Source organism: Pteropus medius, unplaced genomic scaffold (genome assembly GCF_902729225.1).
Source record: "Pteropus medius unplaced genomic scaffold, Ma_sr-lr_union100, whole genome shotgun sequence".
NCBI classification, from domain to species: Eukaryota; Metazoa; Chordata; class Mammalia; order Chiroptera; family Pteropodidae; genus Pteropus; species Pteropus medius.
The window spans coordinates 3,799,025-3,821,796 of NW_024350397.1; the positions used below are offsets into that span (position 1 = coordinate 3,799,025).

The 22,772-nt window shown below is 32.8% G+C and overlaps 1 protein-coding gene across 1 annotated transcript in view; it reads left to right on the forward strand.

Moving 5' to 3' along the window:
- CCDC7 (coiled-coil domain containing 7) overlaps positions 1-22,772 on the forward strand; it is a 166,766-nt gene that overhangs the window by 100,405 nt on the left and 43,589 nt on the right. The window contains exons 17-18 of the mRNA XM_039839666.1: positions 7,044-7,338; positions 9,649-9,760. Of these exons, the coding sequence (XP_039695600.1) occupies positions 7,044-7,338; positions 9,649-9,760 (407 nt within the window). The remainder of the gene's footprint in view (positions 1-7,043; positions 7,339-9,648; positions 9,761-22,772) is intronic.

The window sequence follows — 22,772 nt, forward strand, 5'->3', positions numbered from 1 at the left end:
TCCCGGACAGCAAAGAAGACTGTTTTGGAAGGTTCGTTCAATAAATGTGATAAGAACGAGAAATTTATTTGTCATCTTTCTTGATATTCACCCTCCAATCATTTCCAAAGTCAGACATGTTCATACCTGACAAACTGAAATCTGTTAATACTCTTTGGAGATGAGGCAGATTGTCATTTTTCTAAAGTGATAAGTTCAGCAGGGACCTAAAGTTTACCATTTTGCCATCATAAGTCACCTGCAGGATCAGAAGAGGATGTCTACAGAACCATCTGATGCAAAAACAATGCCCATCTTTTAAATGAGCAATATATTCTGTCTCCCATGTACTAAGGTCAAAGCAGGGGGTGAAAAAAAGAAGGGGAATATATTATTGCACTTGAAATAATTTTTTTCTCCACCCCCTAATTCCAAAGTGCTTTTGGAGTTCAACCAATGCAGAATGGCTGTGGGGATATGGTAGCCTATAACTGGTAAACAGTCGGGGAAAGCTGGACCAATAAGCAGTGTGGAAGTTGTTTTTGAAGAGTCTGGCTTAGATGGCAGTTAGACCAGGCTTGATGATCTAGAGTGGTTTATGTGTCTTTACAATGATTTCCTTATTAGACATCCTATTTCTTCATAGAAGATGGATTTTAACAGGGACTCAAGGCTATAGTAGAGATGATGATCATATATTCTTGACTGACTTTTTCATACCGATATTTTCCTTTAGATTTAGCTTTTTTTTTTTTCTTGTCGGCATATACATATACAAAATAAGGATAGAATTTGTTACTAGGTTGTACTTATATCCTTGGGCAGGAGTATCTCAGAAAAGTGTCTGTATTTAATAGTTTCATCCTGGGTGGCCCAGTGACCTGACCATGTAACTAGGCCATTAGAAATGGCTCATGAGTGTTTGTAAAATTATACTACGGTCTAAGGAGAGTGTACTCTGTGACCATGAACAATACCTAAAATTCACCCGATTTTCAAAAATATTCAATTCCATGGGATCGTAACAATTTACAGTCATCTCGGTGGGCAAATGTAGCTCTCCATTAGATTTTATGACCTTTGAGAGAGGCTGTTCCTTCAATGAATAATACTTGCTTGTCAGGTGGCAAATTTTGTAGGTAAGAGTCTTGCTAAGTCAATGGTTTGCTTAAAACAACAGGGGAGTAGCTCTGTGCCCAGTGAGTGTGCAGCCAAGTTTCATGAATTTGGCTAAAGTCTTAAGGAGTAGGACTGGCCTTTGATTGGATATGGTACCTCCCTTTTACAATAGAATTTCACTGAAGTTGTATCACCTTAAGAGATTTTGGTTTAGAGAAGACCCATTATGGGATAGGAATGTTGGGTCGAAAAGTGAGAATCTGTCCCATTAGGGCTCAATAATAGATTAGTAGTCACTGCCCAAAAGGCATGTATCATGCAGCAGTAGGAGGAAGTCATTGAGTTTAAAAACCCAGGCGCTGAGTAATAACTTGAAGTATTGTTGCCAAAAGCTCCAGTCAGCAAAAGTTTGCTTACAGGTATCTGTAATTTCATGCATCTGAAGAGTATGGCAGCAATTTATTCAGTAGTTGGTATAGTGACAGACACTGGGGAAGAGGGATGCTGTTGTTTTTTTCCTTGTTTAAGTTTCAGTAGTCCATTATGGTGCCCTGTGTTTGTTTGTTTTTTAGCTAGACATATTAGTATTGCATGCATCACCTTTTTTCTGGGGAGTAATTTATATTTACCCTCCCTGAATATTAATGAATTATTGTGGCAGTTAAGACAACTTTTTACACATTCATGTACTTTGCCAAAAAAGTGGTTATCCAACCAGCATGGCTGTGTACCTGTTCTGCGTTTAATAATTCAGAATTTCCATATCAGTTATGTAATCTAAGTATAGGATCTGGGCTACGCCTTGTTAGCTCAGGCTCAGCAGTCAGTTTGAATTCAAAGTGCTTTCAGCAGCTTGGAAAGGCAGCATAGGGAGTTTTATTAGTGCTCTCCCCCTCCCCAGTGCCTCCCAACGTACTGGAGTTTTGTTTTTTATTTTTTGTCAGGTGTTGCAAAATCAGTGTTCCCATTCAGTGATCAAAACTGTATATTTTTTCTAAATCATATTCTATTTTCATTCAGACCTTTCAGTTGGAAGTGCTGTTGTATGGAAGAAGGAGAAAAGCATTTTTTTCATAAAAGCATTTTTTTACAACTTAACCAGAAAGATATGTCACGTTCAAAAATAGATTAGAAGAAATCATGAATTTTCATTAATTTCAAAATGGATTTACTTCCACACCTTTTGTGCTGATCATTTATCCAGTGAACAATCTAGAAAAAAAATCAGTTCCTTTCTGGGAACAGCTATATTTAATAGTCAAACTGCCTTACTAAGCTGTATGTCAACTATTGCAAACTGCAACTAATCCAGCAAGTCAAACACAATGATCAATCTACATCAGTGAGACATCTAGAGAGGGTGTTGGCAGTCTGATCCATTAATAGTGGGCAGAGTGGGCCACATTCTCTGAGATGTACCCTTTCCCAATTTGCAACTTTCAGCAGGGATGACAAGTTAGGAATGCAATCAGTCTCTGTATACAGAGTAGATCAGCAGCTGGATTTAAGATGGTTCCATTAAAGAACAAGTTCTTTTCTGTGGACATTTGTATATAACTCAATGGTCTAGCCTACATCCAGGATGTTTTTAGAGTTTAGGACCTCAAAGAAAGGTGCCCAGAAACTGGAACTGTCTGAGTCTAATTGAGCCTATGTCTGCTTTTTGTTCTTCATAACAACCCATGCCAAGGCTGAAACAGCTCATAGCATACAGTATGAGGTATCAGGTTTCGGTCGAGAGTCAGATACAGACAATTAAGATCTGTGAATTAGCTTTCTTCTTTAATATATGTATGTATATTTATCAGTAGCAAAACTCAGGTCCTATAGAGACACACAGCCCTGTTCTGTGTCCAAGTGACAATCAAGTCTTTCTCAAGTCCTTTTGTTTTGTCAGCCTAAGAGCCCAAATTGACTCATTCATAAATGTGTACATCAGGCCAGAAAATCATCATCCTCTGGGAGTCAAACATCTGATTTTACAAGAGCTTATTCGCAGCTAAAAACTGCTTTTTAAAACTCCAAAAGTGTATCTTCATTTAGGGATTGGCTCTCTTGTTCCCTTGCCTTTCTTTTTCCAGAGGCTCCAGTTGGCAAAAATCATAATTATGGAGTCTTGTTCTATTTTCGATATTCAAAGAATTTAAATTCCAAGCCATTATTGGCAGCAAAATGCCAAGAAGTTGTGTTCCATAACACGTTTTCTTTGCAGATTTCCCCGATCAGGATACTGCTAGCATTTATGAAATTAAAACACAGAACTTTCACATCAGTTTTTACCATATATTCAGATGTGGTAGCTACAAAATAATTTTTTAAAAATTACCCCCTTTTCCTTATTACAAGTTTATACCAGTGGCAAATTTATCATTTACAGGCTTAATGTTACAGCTGCAGGGAAATCCCACCTGGAATGCAAGAGAGAAGGAGTGATGCCACAGTAGTAGCAGGGCTAGGCTGAAGAAAAGGCTGGAATCCTCTGCTCCTTAACCCCAACCTTCACGTTTTCCCCTCTGGTTTATTTAAAGCTTTGCTTTAGCCATAGGAGCTGATTTAAACTTTTCTTCCACCAGGAGGAGAGAGTAACTACGAATCAGTTTTTATTAACTTTGATCCATCCAAAGCCATCTTTGGGAATTTTTAGGCCCTTTTCTCCTCCCACTTGGTGGAGAGAACAAAAAACCAAAGACATTAGCCAAGCTGCATCTTGTTTTCCTCACTTTACCCAGCACCATAAAAACAGCCAGGGAATCCAGCAACCAATTCTGGAGTTGAATGTATCATTTTCAAATTTCAGAGGTAACTTTTACCTCTCGCAACACACAGTAGCTCAGCTACTGTTTTATATCATAGATGACTCCGTAGCCACCCAAAGTAAATCATATCCCATCCTAGCCTTTCGTAATTCCTTTTCCCAAGACTATGCTTTCTTCATAGTGTGTCAGAGGCCATTCTATTGAATCCCACTTCCAGTGCCAATGATACTAGGGGTCCCCAAGGCCATTCCTAGGTACCATGATTTGCTAGGAGGACTCACAGGATTCAGCATATGGTCATTATTATGTTTTAGCAAATGGATACAAAGCAAAATCAGTAAAGGGAAAAGGCATATGGGACACAGTTTGGAAGAAACCAGGTCAAAGCCTCCGAGTCCTCTTTCAGTGGAGTCACATAGGACATGCTTAATTATTCCAGTAATGAATTGTGAAAACACATGCGACATGTCTATCAGTGAAGCTCAGGGTTTTTACTGGTGGCTGGTCATATAGACACCCTGCCTACCATGTACTCAAAATTCCTACTCCCAAAAGGAAAGCAGGTGTTCATCATAAACCACATTGTTTGTACAGTTTGGGAACAGTGAGCCACTTTTATCACTTCTGGGAATAGTGGGAGCCTTGGCAAGTTCCCAGATGCCAGCCAAGCGCCAAGCTTGTAAGCAGGCCTTTCTAAGGATAGAAGTCTCAGCACTGCTATGTTAACTCCTTTCTGAACACCACACAAGATTCAGTACATAGTAAGTTTAGGAATGTTTGAGGTCTTACCCTTTGGAGAACTGAAGAAGAGAGGGCTCTAGCTCAAGCCTTAGTCTCAGTTTGTCCCATTTGTGTAAAAATATTAAGATTATTCCAAATTTTGTATCAGCCCAATAGTTTTCCTCCCTTCTGTTGCAAGAGAGAAAAACAGATTTTTCTGGAACTATGAAGCTCTCTGATCAGGGGGAAATAGATGTGTTGGAAAAAGAGCATCTGGAAAGAGTTTGCATTTCAATATTACAGGTATCAGTGAAAGATTTTGAGTTTCTGCAAAGCTATTGAATGGGGAAAGGGAGATATTCAGTGATGCCATTCAGGAAAAAACATGTTCATCATTCTCATTAACCAATTATTTGTTTTTTTTTCTAGTGTTAGAATAATTTTCCTTTTGTCTCATATAATTTACTTGTAGTTCAAGTCTTGTTTCCAGTTATTTCAGTAATAACAAGAGATGTTATCTGTAGCTCGTCAACATTTTCAGTGTAAGAATCATTTATTTACACATTTACAAACTATTTTTAAGTAATCTACCAGGCTTATTTTCTCTAAGAGAAATAATTCCAAGTATTCTATCACTTTATATTTACGGACTCTTCATTATTTTACATTTCTACTAAACCTCTTCAAATGTTTTGAGTTTAATTTTAGTTGAGTAGCCTAAAACTATGAAGAATTTAACCTATGATAATTATAATTTTTAATACTATCAAAATATTTGATTTTTTTTACTTTTATTTTTACATTCTCTATATTGGAAATTTTCTATGATTTTAAAATCCATTTTAGATTGTACTATATTGCACTTCGAATCCTGGATCTTTCTGTTTTTCTTATATATAGAAATGCATTCCACATGTTATATTATTACAGATAAAAATATCAAATCTCTTCTTCTCTATATTTTCATTGATAATTAAAAGTTCAAAATATACATCATTACTTGCAAGAGTTTTTTTTCCTAAGTGGGGAGGGGAATGGGTTGGGGATTGTATTGACGTTTAGAAAATGGGCAGAGTTAATAAGGAAAGCTCCTGAGGAAGAAGTGTTGGAACAAAAACAAGCCAAAAACAGGACAGGTTGGGCAGTAATCCAATGGCAATCTTCCATTTTGCCTGAGTGAGAATGAATTAAGAAGGATTATGAGGTGTTTATGATAAGATACATAACAGATTCTGCTGTTATACATCTATTTGCTTGGTGAGTAAAAGATGCAATGCTCAGATCTTCAGAATTAGCAAATGCTTTTGCAAGCAGGAGATTTGTTCTTTAAACCACCTCAGTGGTGTTGAAGACTGTCATGTAGAATGCTGTCAAGATGATTCTATCAAAGCAGTTAAAATACATGCTTATAATTATATTGTAGTGTTTTCAAATGGAATGATGACAAAAAAGAACCTTAAAGACTCTTAAAACATTCTCTTTATTATTAGAATCTGTTTTATAATGCCATTACAAAAGTCTCTCATAACTTAAGTCTTTTGAACTATCAACTACGTTCCACTTTTACTCTCAGAATTGTCCTCCCTATCCTGCCCCCCCTTTTAATAATCCAAACTCTGCTGTTTGAAATTCATCCTAAATTTAAAAATATGTAGGATGAGTGGAGAATTTTAAATCAGTCACACTTAAAAATTTCGTATCTGTGAGACCAAAATTCAAATTACTTTAGATATTTTACAATAAACCTTAGGCACAGTATATTAACTGGAGTAATAGCTGTTTAAAATGAAGAACCATCAAACTCTGTTGCATTTGATAGGGCTAGGAAAGCTTCATTAAGTTCTATAGAACATAGGTAGTTTGACTATTTAAATTGTCAACTGGAATGCTGGGACAACAATTGTAAACTGAGACTCTGCAGACAAAGCATGACATATGGCTGGTCATCCTAATTCTGGAACCCTGAGAGCTGATCCTGTGCCAACTGGTGGAGAATAAATACCTCTTACCTTGAGGAACATTAACTCAGAGCTTGGGGATTGACTCTGGTGGAAAACAGTGATCTTTCAATGTCAAAACTGTTGTAGAGAGATTTTTATTTTCATTCAGAAATAAAATCGTGAAAAAATAACTTTGTAATAAATGTGATTAAAGGACAACTTCCAAACCATTCTGTGCTCTACTTTCGCTGACCAAATCTTTCTTGTTCTGTGGCCTATTAAGACCTTGAATAACTATTATGTCGAATGTTTTAAATGTAACTTAATTCCATGTATCTATTTTAAATTCCAGAAGATACATTATCTTCAACTTGGTATTTAGCTTCAACATCATATTTGTATTACTATTAATTATGAATAATTATAATTGCTTATTTAATATTCTTATAGATTATGAAAATGATTCTTCAGTTACAAATAAAAAATGTTCTTCACATAATCTAATACCAGATGTTTTATAATTCTAAAGATCAGAGAAGAAAAGAGCTAGCCCTGCTATTTCAGATCTTTCACAGATCCTCAAGTCTCAGGATGGCTCAGCTTTTTTAAAGAGTTCAAATGAAGTTTCAGCTGATGAAGACGAGTCTACTACATCTCCATCAGAGTCCTATGATGAATCATTTACAAGAGTGTTACAGGGCAAAGAAATTCAAGATTTACCATCTGTCAGAGGAACATCGCTTCCAGGGAATGAAACAGAGACGTCATTCATTTCACCCCCTCTTGTTACTGAAAGAAAGTCAATGGATAGTGCTATCTCAAAGGTAAGATGTAGTACGGTGACTTGAAAGCCATTTACTTTGAATTGCTAGATTCCTTCCATATTTTGAATAAATATTAAACAGACACAGGAATATTTTTTCACTTAGGGGGAATAAAAAGTTTGCTGTTGAATACAACTTGCTTTATATTTAAAGTGTTTCTGTAATATTTGAGAATCAAAGTAATATTTTAACATAAGAAAGTTTTAATTTATATTGACAAAGAAGCTGTGGCTTAGATTAGAGTTTTAGAGATAAATGAAAAGATACACAATTCCTAAATGAGACAGGGAAATTTTTATTTTAGGTTCATCTAAAAAATAATTTTATGCATTAAGGTAATTATAAAAGCATAATAATTCTTGAAATAATTTTATAGACCTTCAGTGAAACCTAAAATATTATCAGAATTGTTTTTGTTAAAATGGTATCAATTAGGAAATTCTTAGAGCAAAACTGCTGGCAAAAGAGAGAAAGGCTGTACATATCTGACATGTATTCACAATGTATTTTTGTCATAGACATTATTGAAGTGGCCTTATAAAAATAACTTTGTAAGCCATTTGGGTTTATCTAGAGAGTGATTTGGACTATGATATAAATCTAAACTAAAATTATAATAAATAATTATTAAAATGATTTATTAGAAATTATATATGAGAATCGTAATATTACTTGGGTTCACTCCATATTATTAAGTGTTCCCAAATGCTTCTCAGATCTATGAATTATCCTTGTTTTTCAATTTAGTACATTCAGGAAATAATGAAAAGTAAAATGGTTCTGCAATGACATTGTAGATATGAGTAAAAACTTGTTCTCTCTCTAAAAGAAGGTAATTAGAGTTCTAAGGTATATACTTATTGTAACTTTTGTTATTAAGGTCGATATTTTAGAAGAGAAATTACATAGTGAGACTGAAAAAGAAACTTACCAAGAAGGAAGAGAATTTCAAGGTAAAAAGATTTTCTGTTTTCTAAGATAAAACTGTGAATGTGTTCTCATGGATTAATTATAAACAAATGAAGACAAAACATTATTAAATTTAGAAGTAACTCCTTAGTTAAAAGATAATATAGAAATATATTGACCAATACGTAAAAGTTAATTTGGTGAGTTAATATTATATTACTCAGAGAATCTATTTCAACTAAGATCTGTGCCAAAGAGTAATGATAGCTTTGCTTCAACCAAACAATAGTATTTGGCGTTATGAATTCTTAACAAAATATTGTACCAAAAACAATATAAAATATATTTTAAAACAATGTTAAATTTGTTCTTCTTTTCCAACATATATAGTTTTAATAACCAACCCATATCTTATTGCTTTGGTCTTAACTTTTAAAGTAAAATTAAATGGTTGTGATGTAGATTGCAGAAGCATCACCCTTCCACTGTGCTTTGAATTTGAAATGAGATTGCCCAATACTGTTTCAGCTATGATGATTGGTTATCTGAGATAAATATTCTTTTTTTTAAAAGAATAGTTTGTTTAATTCCTCAAAGGATAGCTGCATTATGAGATAATTCATTAGGATCAACAAATACCATTTCTGAAAATATGAGAGTAAAATCAAAGTTTACCCTTCCTTCCTTCCTTCTTTCCTTCCTTCCTTCCTTCCTTCCTTCCTTCCTTCCTTCCTTCCTTCCTTCCTTCCTTCCTTCCTTCTTTCTTTTCTTTTATATTGATTAAATTCATTGGGGTGACATTGATTAATAAAATCACTATTTATCTACTTTTCTATTTAGTAGACTAAATTAATCTCTTTATGTAGCTTGTGATAAAGTACCATATGAAAATCTTACCCTTGAGAATGAAACACTGTCAATCCTCTCCAGGCAAATGTTGCAACTAAACCTTCCAGAATGAATAGATACAATAGTAAATATCATAATTATAGGTATCCTTAAATTATTTTAAGTTAAGCTCAGCAAAATACCTTTCTCAAGGGGTTTATGAAAATGTGTTTGAGCATATATTTTGTAAAAATTTTACATTTTGATGTAAGTGTGAATACCCTAAGATAACTAGAGAACTAAGGTGAAAGCTTTGACTTGCTTTGCTTGATATTTGCATGGGCAGTGACTGTCGTGTAACAAGATGGCCTCTATGTACACTCATGAAAACTATCCATGCAAATTTCCCACTTCATTTTCATTGTCTATTTAAATAAACAATTCACCGCTGTAGCTTTGCAGTCCTCTTCCTTTCATTTTGCACAAATAAGAAGAAATTTTGCTGACTACTTGGCTTATCTAGAAGTTTTATAATAGATTTGTTTTTTCTATTTAGCATTTCCTGTAACTCAGCAAAATGATATGGTATCTGATGAAAATCAATTGCCTGAGGACGTAGATTTATTTTTAAGAAGACAATCTCAAACTAAGAATGTCGAAGCTACCAGAAATGAGACTTTTAATGGTAATTAATTAATTAAAAATCTTTAAAAATCATTTTGAATTAAATTTAGGAGAGCTTTGTTCCATAGTTAATATGTCTACAACTATTTTGTTTATACCCCTTGATCTTTATTGGTGATTTATCTCTGTGTTTTATAATTTCTGAGTTAGATGTGTTAAATTTCCCACTATGATTATTGATTTCTCTTTCTTGTGTTGTATCAAGTTTTACTTTATACCTTATGACACTTTATTATTAATATACAGATAAATTTTAAATTAGTAATATTTCTAGAAGGCAAACTTTTATTCTAATGAAAGACTCTTTATCATTTTTATAATTTTTGTTTGTTTGCTTTAAAAACTAACATGCCTGCTATTAATTCAGCTTTCAATTTCTGACTTTTTATATGTTGCTTTAATTTTTTCTGTATCTTTTTAAACTATGGTTCTGTATTTTTCAAATTCTATCTGATATCTTTGTCTTTTAATTAGCATTCTTAATCATACTTGATCAAATTTTAATATTTAGAGTTTTAAGTTATACCACTTTTTGTGCATCCTGTTTTTCCTGCCTAATAAGTTTCTTTTACTCTCTGCTCTATATTTTTATATTATTATATATTTTTCCTTAGACATATCTGATACCCCAAACTTAAACTTCATTCTAAAGTATAAGTATGCCAAGAAAACTAGGGAATATTTTAAATTATTAATATTAACCGTATTAAATTATTGATGTCTCTGAGTATCTAAAAAGTAACAAGACTGACTTTATTTGCAAAAGTGAAAAAGGTAGTCAAATATATATTTTTTATCTATTCATCTATCAATGGACACTTAGGTTGCTTTCATGTTTTGGTTAATGTAAATAATGCTAACATAAATTGGGGTGCATTGTCTTTTTGAATTAATGTTTTCATTTTCTGGCCTTGTAAAGTGAATTTGGAAGTGTTCCTTCCTCTTCGATTTTTTGTAATAGTATGCCCATCCCTCAATTTATGCTTTTTTTTTCACAAGTTTTTTAATACGCGGTAAATAATCTCCTCCCCCCGCCTCCCACCATTTACATGGACTATTTTCAGTGTTTTCCATTTATGCGGTCTCACTTTACACGGTTCTTTCTTTTTCATTCCATTATTGGCAATTATTCTTTCTAAAAAAGAATAGCTTAATTCAGCAACATATAAAGAACTAATACTAACACAATTATCACTGGAACATTTGAAAATTTATTGTCGCACCACGATCAGTAACAGTTGAAACTAATTTAATAAAGTGTAAAACCACTAATCAATAGCTATAGGAATTGACACCACACACCGATTGCATCATAATTCAGTTAAAGATAGGTACTTCCAAATATTTCAAGTGATGAAGACAGTGACTTTGCGCCAATTAAAAAGATTGATTGCTTTAGATTACAGCACAGACATTGAAAGCGAATAAAATTTTTGTTTTTCTGAATTTTCATTAGCATTTTTTTGTCAAAATATGTGAAATAAATATTTTATGACTTATATCGACCTATTTTTGTCAAAATATGTGAAATAAATATTTTATGACTTATATCGACCTTTTTTTTTTGTACTGGTGGACTCGTTTTAAGCAGTTTTCTTTTGCTTAAAAAAAAAGACACGTAGAACAGATAATCCACATAAATCGAAGGACTGGTATATAAGGATAAGTATTAACCCTTAATGTGTGATAGAATTCACCTGTGAAACCACCTGGACTTGGCCTTTTATTTTTTGCGGGGTGGGGTGGGGGGGGCTTTTTGATTACTGATGATTGTCATTACTAATATTGTTCTATTCAGGTTTTTATTTCTTTATCATTCAATCTTGGAAGATTTTATGTGTCTAGGAATTTATCCATTCTAAATTGTCCAATGTGTTTGTGTATAATTATTCATAGAATTCTCTTATGATCCTTTATATTTCTGTGGTATTGGTTGTAATTTCTCCTTTTTCACTTCTCATTTTTTTTTTTTTAGGCATTCTCTTTTTTTTCCTGATGAGTCTGGCTGAAGGTTTATTTATTTTGGTTATCTTTTCAAAGAACCAGCTCTTAGTTTCATTGATCCTTTTTAAATTGATCGTTAGTCTCTATTTCATTTATTTACATGCTGATCTTTATAATTTTCATCCTTCTCCTAACTTTGGGCTTTGTTTGTCTATTTTTCCAGTTCCTTTAGATATAATGTTGGCTGTTTATTTGAGATTTTTTTGTTTGTTTGTTTCTTGAAGTAGGCATTTATTGCTACAAACTTGCCTGTTACAACTGCTTTCACTGTGTCCCAAAGATTTTGGAATGTTGTTTTTCCATTTTCATTTCTCTCAAGGTGTTTTTTCAGTTTCCTCTTTGATTTATTTATTTACCCATTGGTTATTTAATAGCATATTGTTCAGTCTCCACATGTTTGTCTTTTTCTAATTGTCTTCTTTCAATTGATTTCTGGTTTCATACCCTTGTGGTTAGAAAAAATGTTTGATATAATTTCAATCTTCTTAAATTTATTGAGACTTGTTTTGTGGCCTAACACATGATCTGTTCTGAAGAATGTTTCATGTGGATTTGAGAAGATTATGTATTCTGCTGCTTTTGGGTAGAATGTTATATATACGTATATACAATATCAATACATATATTTATATGTACATTATATAAATATACAATATGTGTGTATGTGTGTGTGTTTATATCCATCTGGTCTATTGAGTCATTTTAGGCTGATTTATTTCTAGTTGATTTTTTGTCTTGACGGTCTATCTAGTGATATAAGCAGGGTGTTTTAAGTCCTTGCTATTATTACATTTCTGTCAATATCTCCTTTTATTTCTGTTAATATTTGATTTATTTATTTAGGTGATCCTATATTAAGTGCATAAATATTTACAAATATTATATCCTTTTGCTGAATTGACCCCTTTATCATACGTAATGCCTTTCTTTGTCTTTTGTTACAGTCTTTTCTAATAATCTTTTTCATCTGATATAAGTATTGTTACCTCAGCTTTCTTTTTATTTCTATTTGCATGAAATATCTTTTTCATCCCTGCACTTTTAGTCTGTGTGTCTTTAAGTTTGAGGTTAGTACCTGGTAGGCAGCATATAGATGGGTCTTTAAAAAAAAACTTTATTCAGACAACCTATGTCTTTTAATCGAAGAATTTAGCCTGTTTACATTTAAAGGAATTATCGATAGGTATGTGCTTATTCCCATTTTGTTAATTTTTTTTTTTTGTAGTGCCACTCTGTGCCTTCTTTTTTACTCTTGTTGTCTGATGGCTTTCTTTAGTGTTATATTTAGATTTCATTTTCGATTTCTTTTGTGTATTTACTATAAGGCTTTTTGTTGTAGTTACTGTACATTCACATATAACATCCTATGTATAACATTCTATTTTAAGTTGATACTATGTTAACTTTGAACGCATCCCAAAGCTTTACATTTTTACTCCCTCCAACTTTTATATTTTTGTGATACATTTTACATCTTTTTATTTCATGTATCCCTCAACTAATTATTGGATTTTAAGGTAATTTTACTTCTTTTGTTTTTTTACTCTTCATACTTTATATAGGATTGATATACCATCATCATCATTATTATTAACTAATTTATTTTTTAGCTCTTTGCATGGCTAATGCCATTCTCCTTTTTTAGTTAAATTTATTGGGGTGACATTGGTTAATAAAATTATGTTTCAAGTGTGCAATTCAATATGTCCTGTGTATGTTGCTTTGTGTATTCATCACTCAATGAGCACACAATGCAACATACATAGGACATATTGAATTGTACACTTGAAACACACTTGAAAGTAAAATTTCCTTCTGTTATCATATGTTTGATCTCCTTTATCCTAATATACCTCCATCTTTATTATTCACCTTCTCTGGTATGGTTTTTACTTTTGTATGTTTTATTATTAATTAATGCCTTTTAGCTTAGAGAAGTCCTGTTACTATTTCTTGTAAAGTCTGTTTTAGTGGTGGTGAACTCTATTAGCTTTGTTTGTAAAGGAAACTCATAAGCTCTCCTTCAATTTTGAATTGCCAGGTAGAGAATTCTTGGCTAGAATTTTTTTTCTTTCAGCACTTTGAATATGTCATGCCCTCCATTCTGGTTCGAAAAAAGTTTCTGCTTAAAAATCTCCTAATAGCCTTATATGGTTTTCTTTGTACATAATAAGATGTTTTCTCTTGTTGCTTTTGAGATTCTATTTTTATTGTTAATTTTTACTATTTTAATTATAATGTGTCTTGGTGTCTATAATGTACCTTGCCCTTTGGGTTCATCTTATTTTGAATACTCTGGGCTTTCTGGACATTTATGTATGTTTCCCTCCCCAAATTAGGAAAGTTTTCAACCATTATTTCTTTAATTAATTTGCTGGCCCTTTTGGTCTTCTCCTTCTGAGACCTGTGTAATGCAAATGTTAACCTGCTTGATGTTGTCCCAGAGGTCCCTTAAGATATCCTCACTTCTTTAACTTCTTTATTCATTTTGTTGTTGTCTGGGTGTGCTTTGTCTACCAGTTCGCTGATTTGTGCATTTATTTTGTACATTCTGTTATTGAAAACCTCTAATGTATATTCAGTGCAGTTATAAATTATGTTCGGTACTTTCTTATATTTTCTATCTTTTCATTGAAATTCTCACTCTGTTTATCCATTCTTCTCCAGAGATCTGTGAGCATCTTTTGGACCATTATTTAATTACATTTCTATTTTTCAATTGCAGTGGACATACAATATTATATTAATTTAGAATATGCGACATAGTGATTAGACATTTATAAACTTTACAAAGTACTCAAACCAAGAAGTCTAGTCCCATCTGACACCATACATACAATATTATAGTCTATATTTCTTATACTGTGCTTTACATTTCTGTGACTATTTTGTAACTGCCAATTTGTACTTTTTAGTCCCTTTCACTTTTTTCACTCAACCCCCAAACCTCCTCCCATCTGGCAACCATCTGTTCTCTATATTTGAGTCTATTTCTGTTTTGTTTGCTTATTATTATTTTTTTTTTAGATTCCACATCTAAGAGAAATCATATGGTATTTGTCTTTCTCTGTCTGACTTATATCATTTAGCATAATATCCTCTGGGTCCATCCATGTTATCTCAAATGGTAAGATTTTATTCTTTTTTTATGGTCAAGTAACATTCAATTGTGTATATATGTGTACCACATCTTCTTTATCCAATCATCTATTGATGAGCACAGGTTGCTTTCATATGTTGGCTATTGTAAATAATGCAGCAATGAACATAGGGGTACATATAGTTTTTTGAGTTAGTGTTTTGGGTTTCTTCAGATAAATACCTGGAAGTGGAATTGCTGGGTCATAAGGTACTTCTATTTTTAAAATTTTGAGGAACTTCTAAATTGTTTTTCATAGTGGCTGCACTATTTTACAGTGCCACCTACAGTGCATGAAGGTTCCCTTTTCTCCACATCCTCACCAACACCTTTTTGGTGATTTATTGATGATAGCCATTCTAACAGGTGTGAGATGATATTTCATTGTGGTGTTGATTTGCATTTCCCTGTTAATTAGTGATCTTGAGCATCTTTTCATATATGTATTGACCATCTGTGTGTCCTCTTTAGAGAAATGTCTGCTCAGGTCCTCTGCCCGTTTTTTAAAAATTGTACTTTTTTTTTTTCAGTGGTGGTGGTTGTATGAGTTTCTTATATATTTTGGATATTAATACCTTATTGAATATATCATTTACAAATATCTTCTATTCAGTAGGTTTTCTTTTTGTTTTGTTGATAGTTTTCTTCACTGTGCAAATCTTTTTATTTGATATAGTCCTATTTGTTTATTTTTTTCTTTTGTTTCCCTTGTCTGAGGGGACATATCCAAAAATATTAAGAGCGATGTCAAAGAGCTTGGCAATTTTTTCTTCTAAGGGTTTTATGGTTTCAGGTTTCACTTTTAGTCTTCAATCTATTTTGAGTATAATTTTGTATATGATGTAAGAAAGTGGTCTAGTTTCATTTTTTTACATGTATCCAGTTTTTCAGCACTGTTTATTGAAGAGACTGTCTTTCTTTCTTGTATATTCTTGCCTCCTTTGTGATAGATTAATTGATCATATAGCTGTGGGTTTGTTTCTGTGCTCTCTATTCTGTTCCTTCGATATACATGTCTGTTTTTATGCCAGTACCATGCTGGTTTGATTACTGTAGACTTGTAATATTGTTCGATATCAGGTAGTATGATACCTCTAACTTAGTTCTCTTTGTCAAGATTACTTTGTCTATTTGGGATCTTTTGTGGTTCATTATGAATTTTAGGATTATTTGTTCTAGTTCTATGAAAATACCATTGGTATTTTGATAGGGATTGCATTGAATCTATAGATTGCTTTGGGCAGTGTGGATATTTTAATGATGTTAATTCTTCCTATTCATAAACATGATATAGCTTTCCATTTATTTGTATCGTCTTCAAATTCTTTCTTTAAAGTCTTATAGTTTTTGAGTACAGGTCTTTAACCTCCTTGGTTAAATTTATTCCTAGATATTTTATTTTTTTAATGCAATTGGAAATGGGATTATTTTCTTAAATTCTATTTCTGATAGTTTGTTATGATGTGTAAAAATGCAGCTGACTTCTGAATATTGATTTTGTATTCTGCTACTTTATTGAATTAGTTATTGGTTTTAACAGTTCTTTTGTGGAATTTTTATGGTTCTCTCTAAATAGTATCATGCCATCTGTGAACAGTGACAGTTTTACTATTTTTTTTTTCAGTTAGGATGCTTTTTATTTCTTTTTCTCATCTGATTACTATAGGTGGCACTTCCAATACTATGTTGAATAAAAGTGGTGAAAGTGTACATCTTTGTCTTGTTTCTGATCTTAAAGAAAAAGCTTTCAGCTCTTCATGGTTGAGCTGTGGGTTTTTCGTATGTGGCCTTTATTATGTTGAGTAATATTCCCTCTATCCTCACTTTACTGAGAACTTTTATTATTAACGAATGTTGGATTTTGTCAAATGCTTTTCTATATGTATTGATATGATCATATAATTTTTATCCTTTATTTTGTTTATGTGGTGTATCACATTAATTGACTTGTGGATATTGAACAAACCTAGCATTCCAGGATAAATCTCATGTGATCATGGTGTACAATCTTTTTAATGTATCGCTAAATTTGTTTTTGTATTATGTTGTTAAGAATTTTTGCATCTATGTTCATCTGGCATATTGGCCAATAATGCTGTGTGTGTGTGTGTGTGTGTGTGTGTGTGTGTGTGTGTGTGTGTGTGTGTATCTTTGTCTGGTTTTCATATCAGGATTTTGCTGGCCTCATAAAATGAGTTTGGGAGCTTTCCCACCTCTTCAATTTTTGGACTGGTTTGAGAAGGATAGGTATTAATTCTTCTTTGAATGCTTGGTAAAATTCACTTGTGAAGCCAACTGTTCCAGGACTTTTGAGGGTAGCTTTTTGATTATGATTCAATTTCATGAGTTGTTTATATCTGTCCAGATATTCTGTTTCTTCCTTATTCAGACTTGAAAGCAAGTATGTTTCTAGGAATTTATTTCTTCTATGTCATCCAATTTGTTGGCATATAGTTGTTCATAGTATTTTATCTTCCTTTCTATTCCTGTGATGTTGGTTGTTACAGCTTCTCTTTAATTTCTGATTTTATTTATTTGGACTCTCTTTTTTCTGTTGAGTCTGGCTAAATGTTTATCAATTTAGTTTATCTTTTCAAAGAAACAACTCTTGGTTTCTTTGATATTTTCTGTTGTTTTTTTAGATTTTATTTCATTTATTTCCCCTTTGATATTTATAATTTTCTTCTTTCTACTTACTTTAGGCTTTGTTTGTTCTTCTTTTACTAGTTCCTTTAGGTGTAAGTTTAGATTGTTTATTAGAGAATTTTCTTGTTTCTTGAGTTAGTACTGTAATGCTATTTCTGAATTTTCCTCTTAGAACTAACTGCTTTGGCTGTGTTCTATATATTTTTGGTCATCGTGTTTTCATTTTTATTTGTCTTAAGGTGTCTTTTGATTTCTTCTATCCCATATTAACCTATTCATTGCTTAGTAGTATGTTATTTAGCCTCCATGTGTCTGTATGTTTTTCAGTTTTCTTTTCGTAACTGATTTCTAGTTTCATACCATTGTGTTTAGAGCAGTTGCTTGATATGATTTCAAACTTCTTAAATTTATTAAGACTTGTTTTGTCATCTAACATGTGGCCTTTCCTGGGAAATGTTCCACATGCACTTGAAAAGAATGTATGTTCTGCTGCTTTTGAATGAAATGTCCTAGATATATTGATTAAGTTCATCTGGCCTAATGTGTCATTTAAGGTAACTCTGTTGATTTTTTTTGTGTGTCAGTGATCTATTCATTGATGTTTATGGGGTGTTAAATTCCCCTACTATTATTGTCTTACTGTTGATCTATCCTTTTATGTCCATCAACATTTGCTTTATATATTTAGGTGCTTATAATAGTGGTGCACAGATGTTTATAAGAGTTATATCCTCTTGTTGGATTGGTCCCTTTGTCATTAAAAAATGCCCTTCTTTGTGTCTTATTACTGCCTTTGTTTTAAAGTCTGTTTTGTCTGATGTAAGTATCGTGGCCCCAGCTTTTATTCATTTCTATTTGTACGAAATATCTTTTTCTATCTCTTCATTTTCAGTTTGAGTGTGTCTTTAGATCTGAAGTGAATCTCTTGTAGGCGGCGTATGTACTAGTCTTGTGTTTTTAATCCATTTAGACACCCTATGTCTTAATTGGAGTATTTAGTGTTTTTACATTTAAAGTAATTATTGATCGTTATGTAGTTGTTGCCATTTTATTAATTGTTTTCTGGTTGTTTTTCTATTTCTCTGTTTCTTTCATATTCTATTTTCTTATGTACTGATGACTTTCTATAGGTTTATGTTTGGATTTCTTTCTTTTTATTTCTTTTTTTGTCCAGGAATGTTGCACATAGTATAATTTAAATTAGCTGAGTTCCAGAGTGTTAAGGAGAAGAAACTCTAGGTAAATGTCAATGGACATGTAGTAGGAGCATGGAATAGATCTTTGTGTTTAAGCCACTGGTAGTTTACAATTGTTTATTACTTCAGCGTAATTCAACCTATCTCAATTTATACAATTGGTAAATGATCCTGGTCTATTTTATTTTGTTCTATCTTTCTTTAGTTTTAGCTATTAACATTGTTAAATAGAATGAAAAATATCCTTTTTTTAAAAAAGAAATTTGATAGTTTATATAACATAGATATTTTAAAATCCTTGATGATTTCATAGAAATTCCTCCTAAAATTTTTTGTCTTCATGACATTTTTAGTGGGAGATTTTCAATATTTTCCCCTAAGAGTATTAGTTTTTTCTAGTTTTCTACATTTTGTTGAGTTTATTTTTTTAATTTTAATTTTTCATTAGAGTTGACATTTAATGTTATTTTATATTAGTTTCAAGTGTAAAATGTAGTGGTTAGACATTTATATCATTTACAAAGTGATCCCCTGATTAGTCTAGTAACCACCTGGCACCATACATGGTTATTACAATATTATTGTCTGTATTCTCTATGCTATATTTCACATCTCCATGACTGTTTTGTAACTACCAATTTGTACTTCTTAATCTCTTTACCTTTTCACTCAGCCCCTCAATCTCCTTCCCATCTGTTAATCCCTAGTTTGTTCTCTGTATCGATGAGTCTGTTTTTATTTTGTTTGTTCATTTATTTTGTTCTTTAGATTTAACATATAAGTGAAATCACATGGTATTTGTCTTTGTCTGACTTATTTCACTTAGCATAGTATATTGAGTTTATTTTGATAATTTACATTTTGTTAGAATGTTATCTACTTTAGGGTACAAAAACATATAAGATATTAGCTTATAATTTAAAAATATCTTCTATTAACTATGGTTATATTCCTTTTGTATTTCTTTTATTCATTGGAGTTAGTAAAAGTAGTAGTTTAGAGCTCAGGCTCTGGAACTACACTTCTTTGGTATGAATTTAAGCTCAGCCAATTACTAATCATATCACTATGATTAAACTAATTACCTTCTTTGTGCCTCAGTTTTCTCATATACAAATGAGAGAATAATATCTACTTCGAAGAATTATTTTGATAATTAAGGGAGACGATACAACTTGAGAATTTAGTTTAAGTGGTCCTGAACAGGCATTTTCACAAGTTTCTGATGGACTCTAATGCAACTTCCTCTCCCTTTTAAAATTTAGCTTTCAAAACTTAAATCAGATACAGAAAACCACACAAAATAAATTTGAAACTTATTGAAATATTTAAAGGAAGTACCCTTGAATTATCACCCACATTAGGAAATAGAACTTTGCAAGTCATTCCAGAATACCCTTTATGATCTGTCTGATGATAGCTCTCTCATCTCCACAACAGTTTCCTCTCTTCTAATTTTTTACATTAAGTCACTTTTTTGCACATTTTTTAGTTTTATCATACAAATGTGCCTTTGTAGACACTACAGTGTGTAACCCATATTTAAACTTTTAAGTCTCATGAATTTTTCCTTTATCATTTTATTTTCCTTACTATTTATGAGCTGCATAACTCAGGGCATTTGCTGAAAATCAGGATTTTCCTGATCGCATAATTATGGTGCAATTTTTGCATGTGTTCTTCAGATTCAGGTTTGATTTCTTAGTATTATAGGTGGTGTTTTTCCATTCACAGAAAGACAAAAGGAGTCTGGTTGTCTCTCTCATTGTAATATTAGCAGCCACTGAAACTTAAAACCTATATCTATTAATTTATTGAGGATTGCAAAATGATAATCTAATTTTATCATATTTTAAAATTTATTAATTGTAATACTTTTATAAGGAAACACTTCGAGTCATGTATTATTGGTTACTCAGCAGTACTGATTATACAGTATAAACAGGATAAATGATTGGCTCTTTTTTTGTCTTTATCGAAATATAATAAACAATTAGTTGCTTGTATTTACATTGTACAATTCAATGAGTTTTTTTTTTTTCACTTACAGTGGCAAATAATATACCAGTTTCAGTTATATAGCATAGTGATCAGGGATCCATGTAACTCACAAAGTGATCACTCCACTAAATCTAGTACCCTTTTCCCCTTATGTATTTATTACAACATTATTAACAATCTTCCCATGCTACACTCTACGTCTCCATGTCTATTCTGCAACTATTCATTTGTACCTCTTAATCCCTTTGCTTTTTTTTGTCCTCCCTCCTATCTAGTATCCCTGTAAATATCCTCTATCTCTACTAGTTTATTTCTGCTTTTGTTGTTGTTTTGTTGATCTTGTTCTTTAGATTCCACATATATGTGAAATTATGCAATAAATTTTTTTCTTTATCTGACTCATTTCATTCAGCACAATACCCTCTAGGTCTATCAAGGCAGTATCTTTTTCCATCCTCTTCTTTTTAGTCTATGTGTGTCTTTTAATCTGGAATGAGTCTTTTGTAGGTAGCATATGTAGGAGTCTTGTTTTCTTATCCATTTGGCCATTGTCTTTTGGTTGGAGCACTTAATTATTTTCCATTTGAGGTACTTGTTGATAGGAATGTAGTTATTATTATTCTTTATTCCTGTTTTTGATACATGTTTTCTCTTCTTAAAAAAGTTACTCCAACATTTCCTGTAATACTAGCTGGGTGTTGATAAATTCCTTTAGCTTATTTTGTCTGGGAAGCTCTTTATCTGTCCTTCGACGCTAAATGATAGCTTTACTGGATAAAGTATTTTTGGTTGTAGATCCTTGGTCTTCATTACTTCAAATGTTTTGTACCAAGTCTTTCTGTCCTGCATAGTTTCTTTTGAGAAATCAGCTGCCAGTCTTATGGGTGCTCCCTTGTAGGTAACTGCCTGCTTTCCTCTCACTGATTGTTAAGATTCTCTCTTTGTATTTAACCTTTGGCATTTTAATTATAATGTGTCTTGGTGTGGGCCTCTTTGGGTTCCTGGTTTTTGGGATCTTCTGAGCTTCTTGGGGTTTTATGTGTATTTCCTTCACCAGGTTAGGGAGGTTTTCCATCATTATTTCTTCAAATATATATGCAATTTCTTCAGGCACTCCATGACAAGGATATTTTTACCTTTAATAGTGTCACATAGGTTCCTTAAAATATTATTATAGTCTTGTCTTCTTTTTTCTTGCCATTCTGGTTCTCTTTTATAATTTCCATTTCCATTTTTGTGTTTTTTTTCTTTGTTGAAGTTCTCACTGAATTCATCTACACTTCTCAAAAGTTCATCGAGCATCTTTATCATCTGTGTTTTGAACTCTGCATCTGTTAGGTTGCTTGATTCCATTTTTCCTGGATTTCTGTTTTGTTCTCTCATATGGTTTCTGCTTCTTTGACTTCCTATTTTGGCTGCCTTTCTGTGTCTGTTTCTATGTACTAAGCAAAGCTCCTACATCTCCCGGTCTTATTAGTGTGAGTTTGTGTAGTAGTTGTCCAGTGGTACATTCTTGAGAGGGGTTTAGCTGTAGATCATATTTAGCCCAAGCTTGTGCCCCTCTGGGGACACCTGTTAAGATTCAGCAAGCAATCCACAGATGCTGTGCTTATAGTTGCCTCAAAAGTCCACTCCAGAAACCGAAGCCAGCTGCCTCCAGTGTGAGTCTAGACACTGCTCAAAAAGGAGCACATGTTTCGCTGAGGCTGCACCTGGATGTGGCTTGTGTGGGGCTGTGGAAGAGGCGGAGTTGGAAGAGGCGGAGTTTCAGGGAATCCTCTGGGCAGAGCAACCTCTGTTATCCAGTTTGATGACATTTTCGCTATGTTGGAAGGGAAGGCTCAACAGAGAAACAATGGATACCACTGGCACTTCTGAACAGAGTGAGTCTCGCTTAGGACCTCACTCCAACTGAGTGTCCCCTGTAAGTCCCTGCGCAGCCGAACTGGCACTGGTGTTCAGAGTGAGCAGGTCCGTCACTGTGAAAATCTGCTCATTGGCGCGGCCCCTTTAAGAGGCTTCTGCCA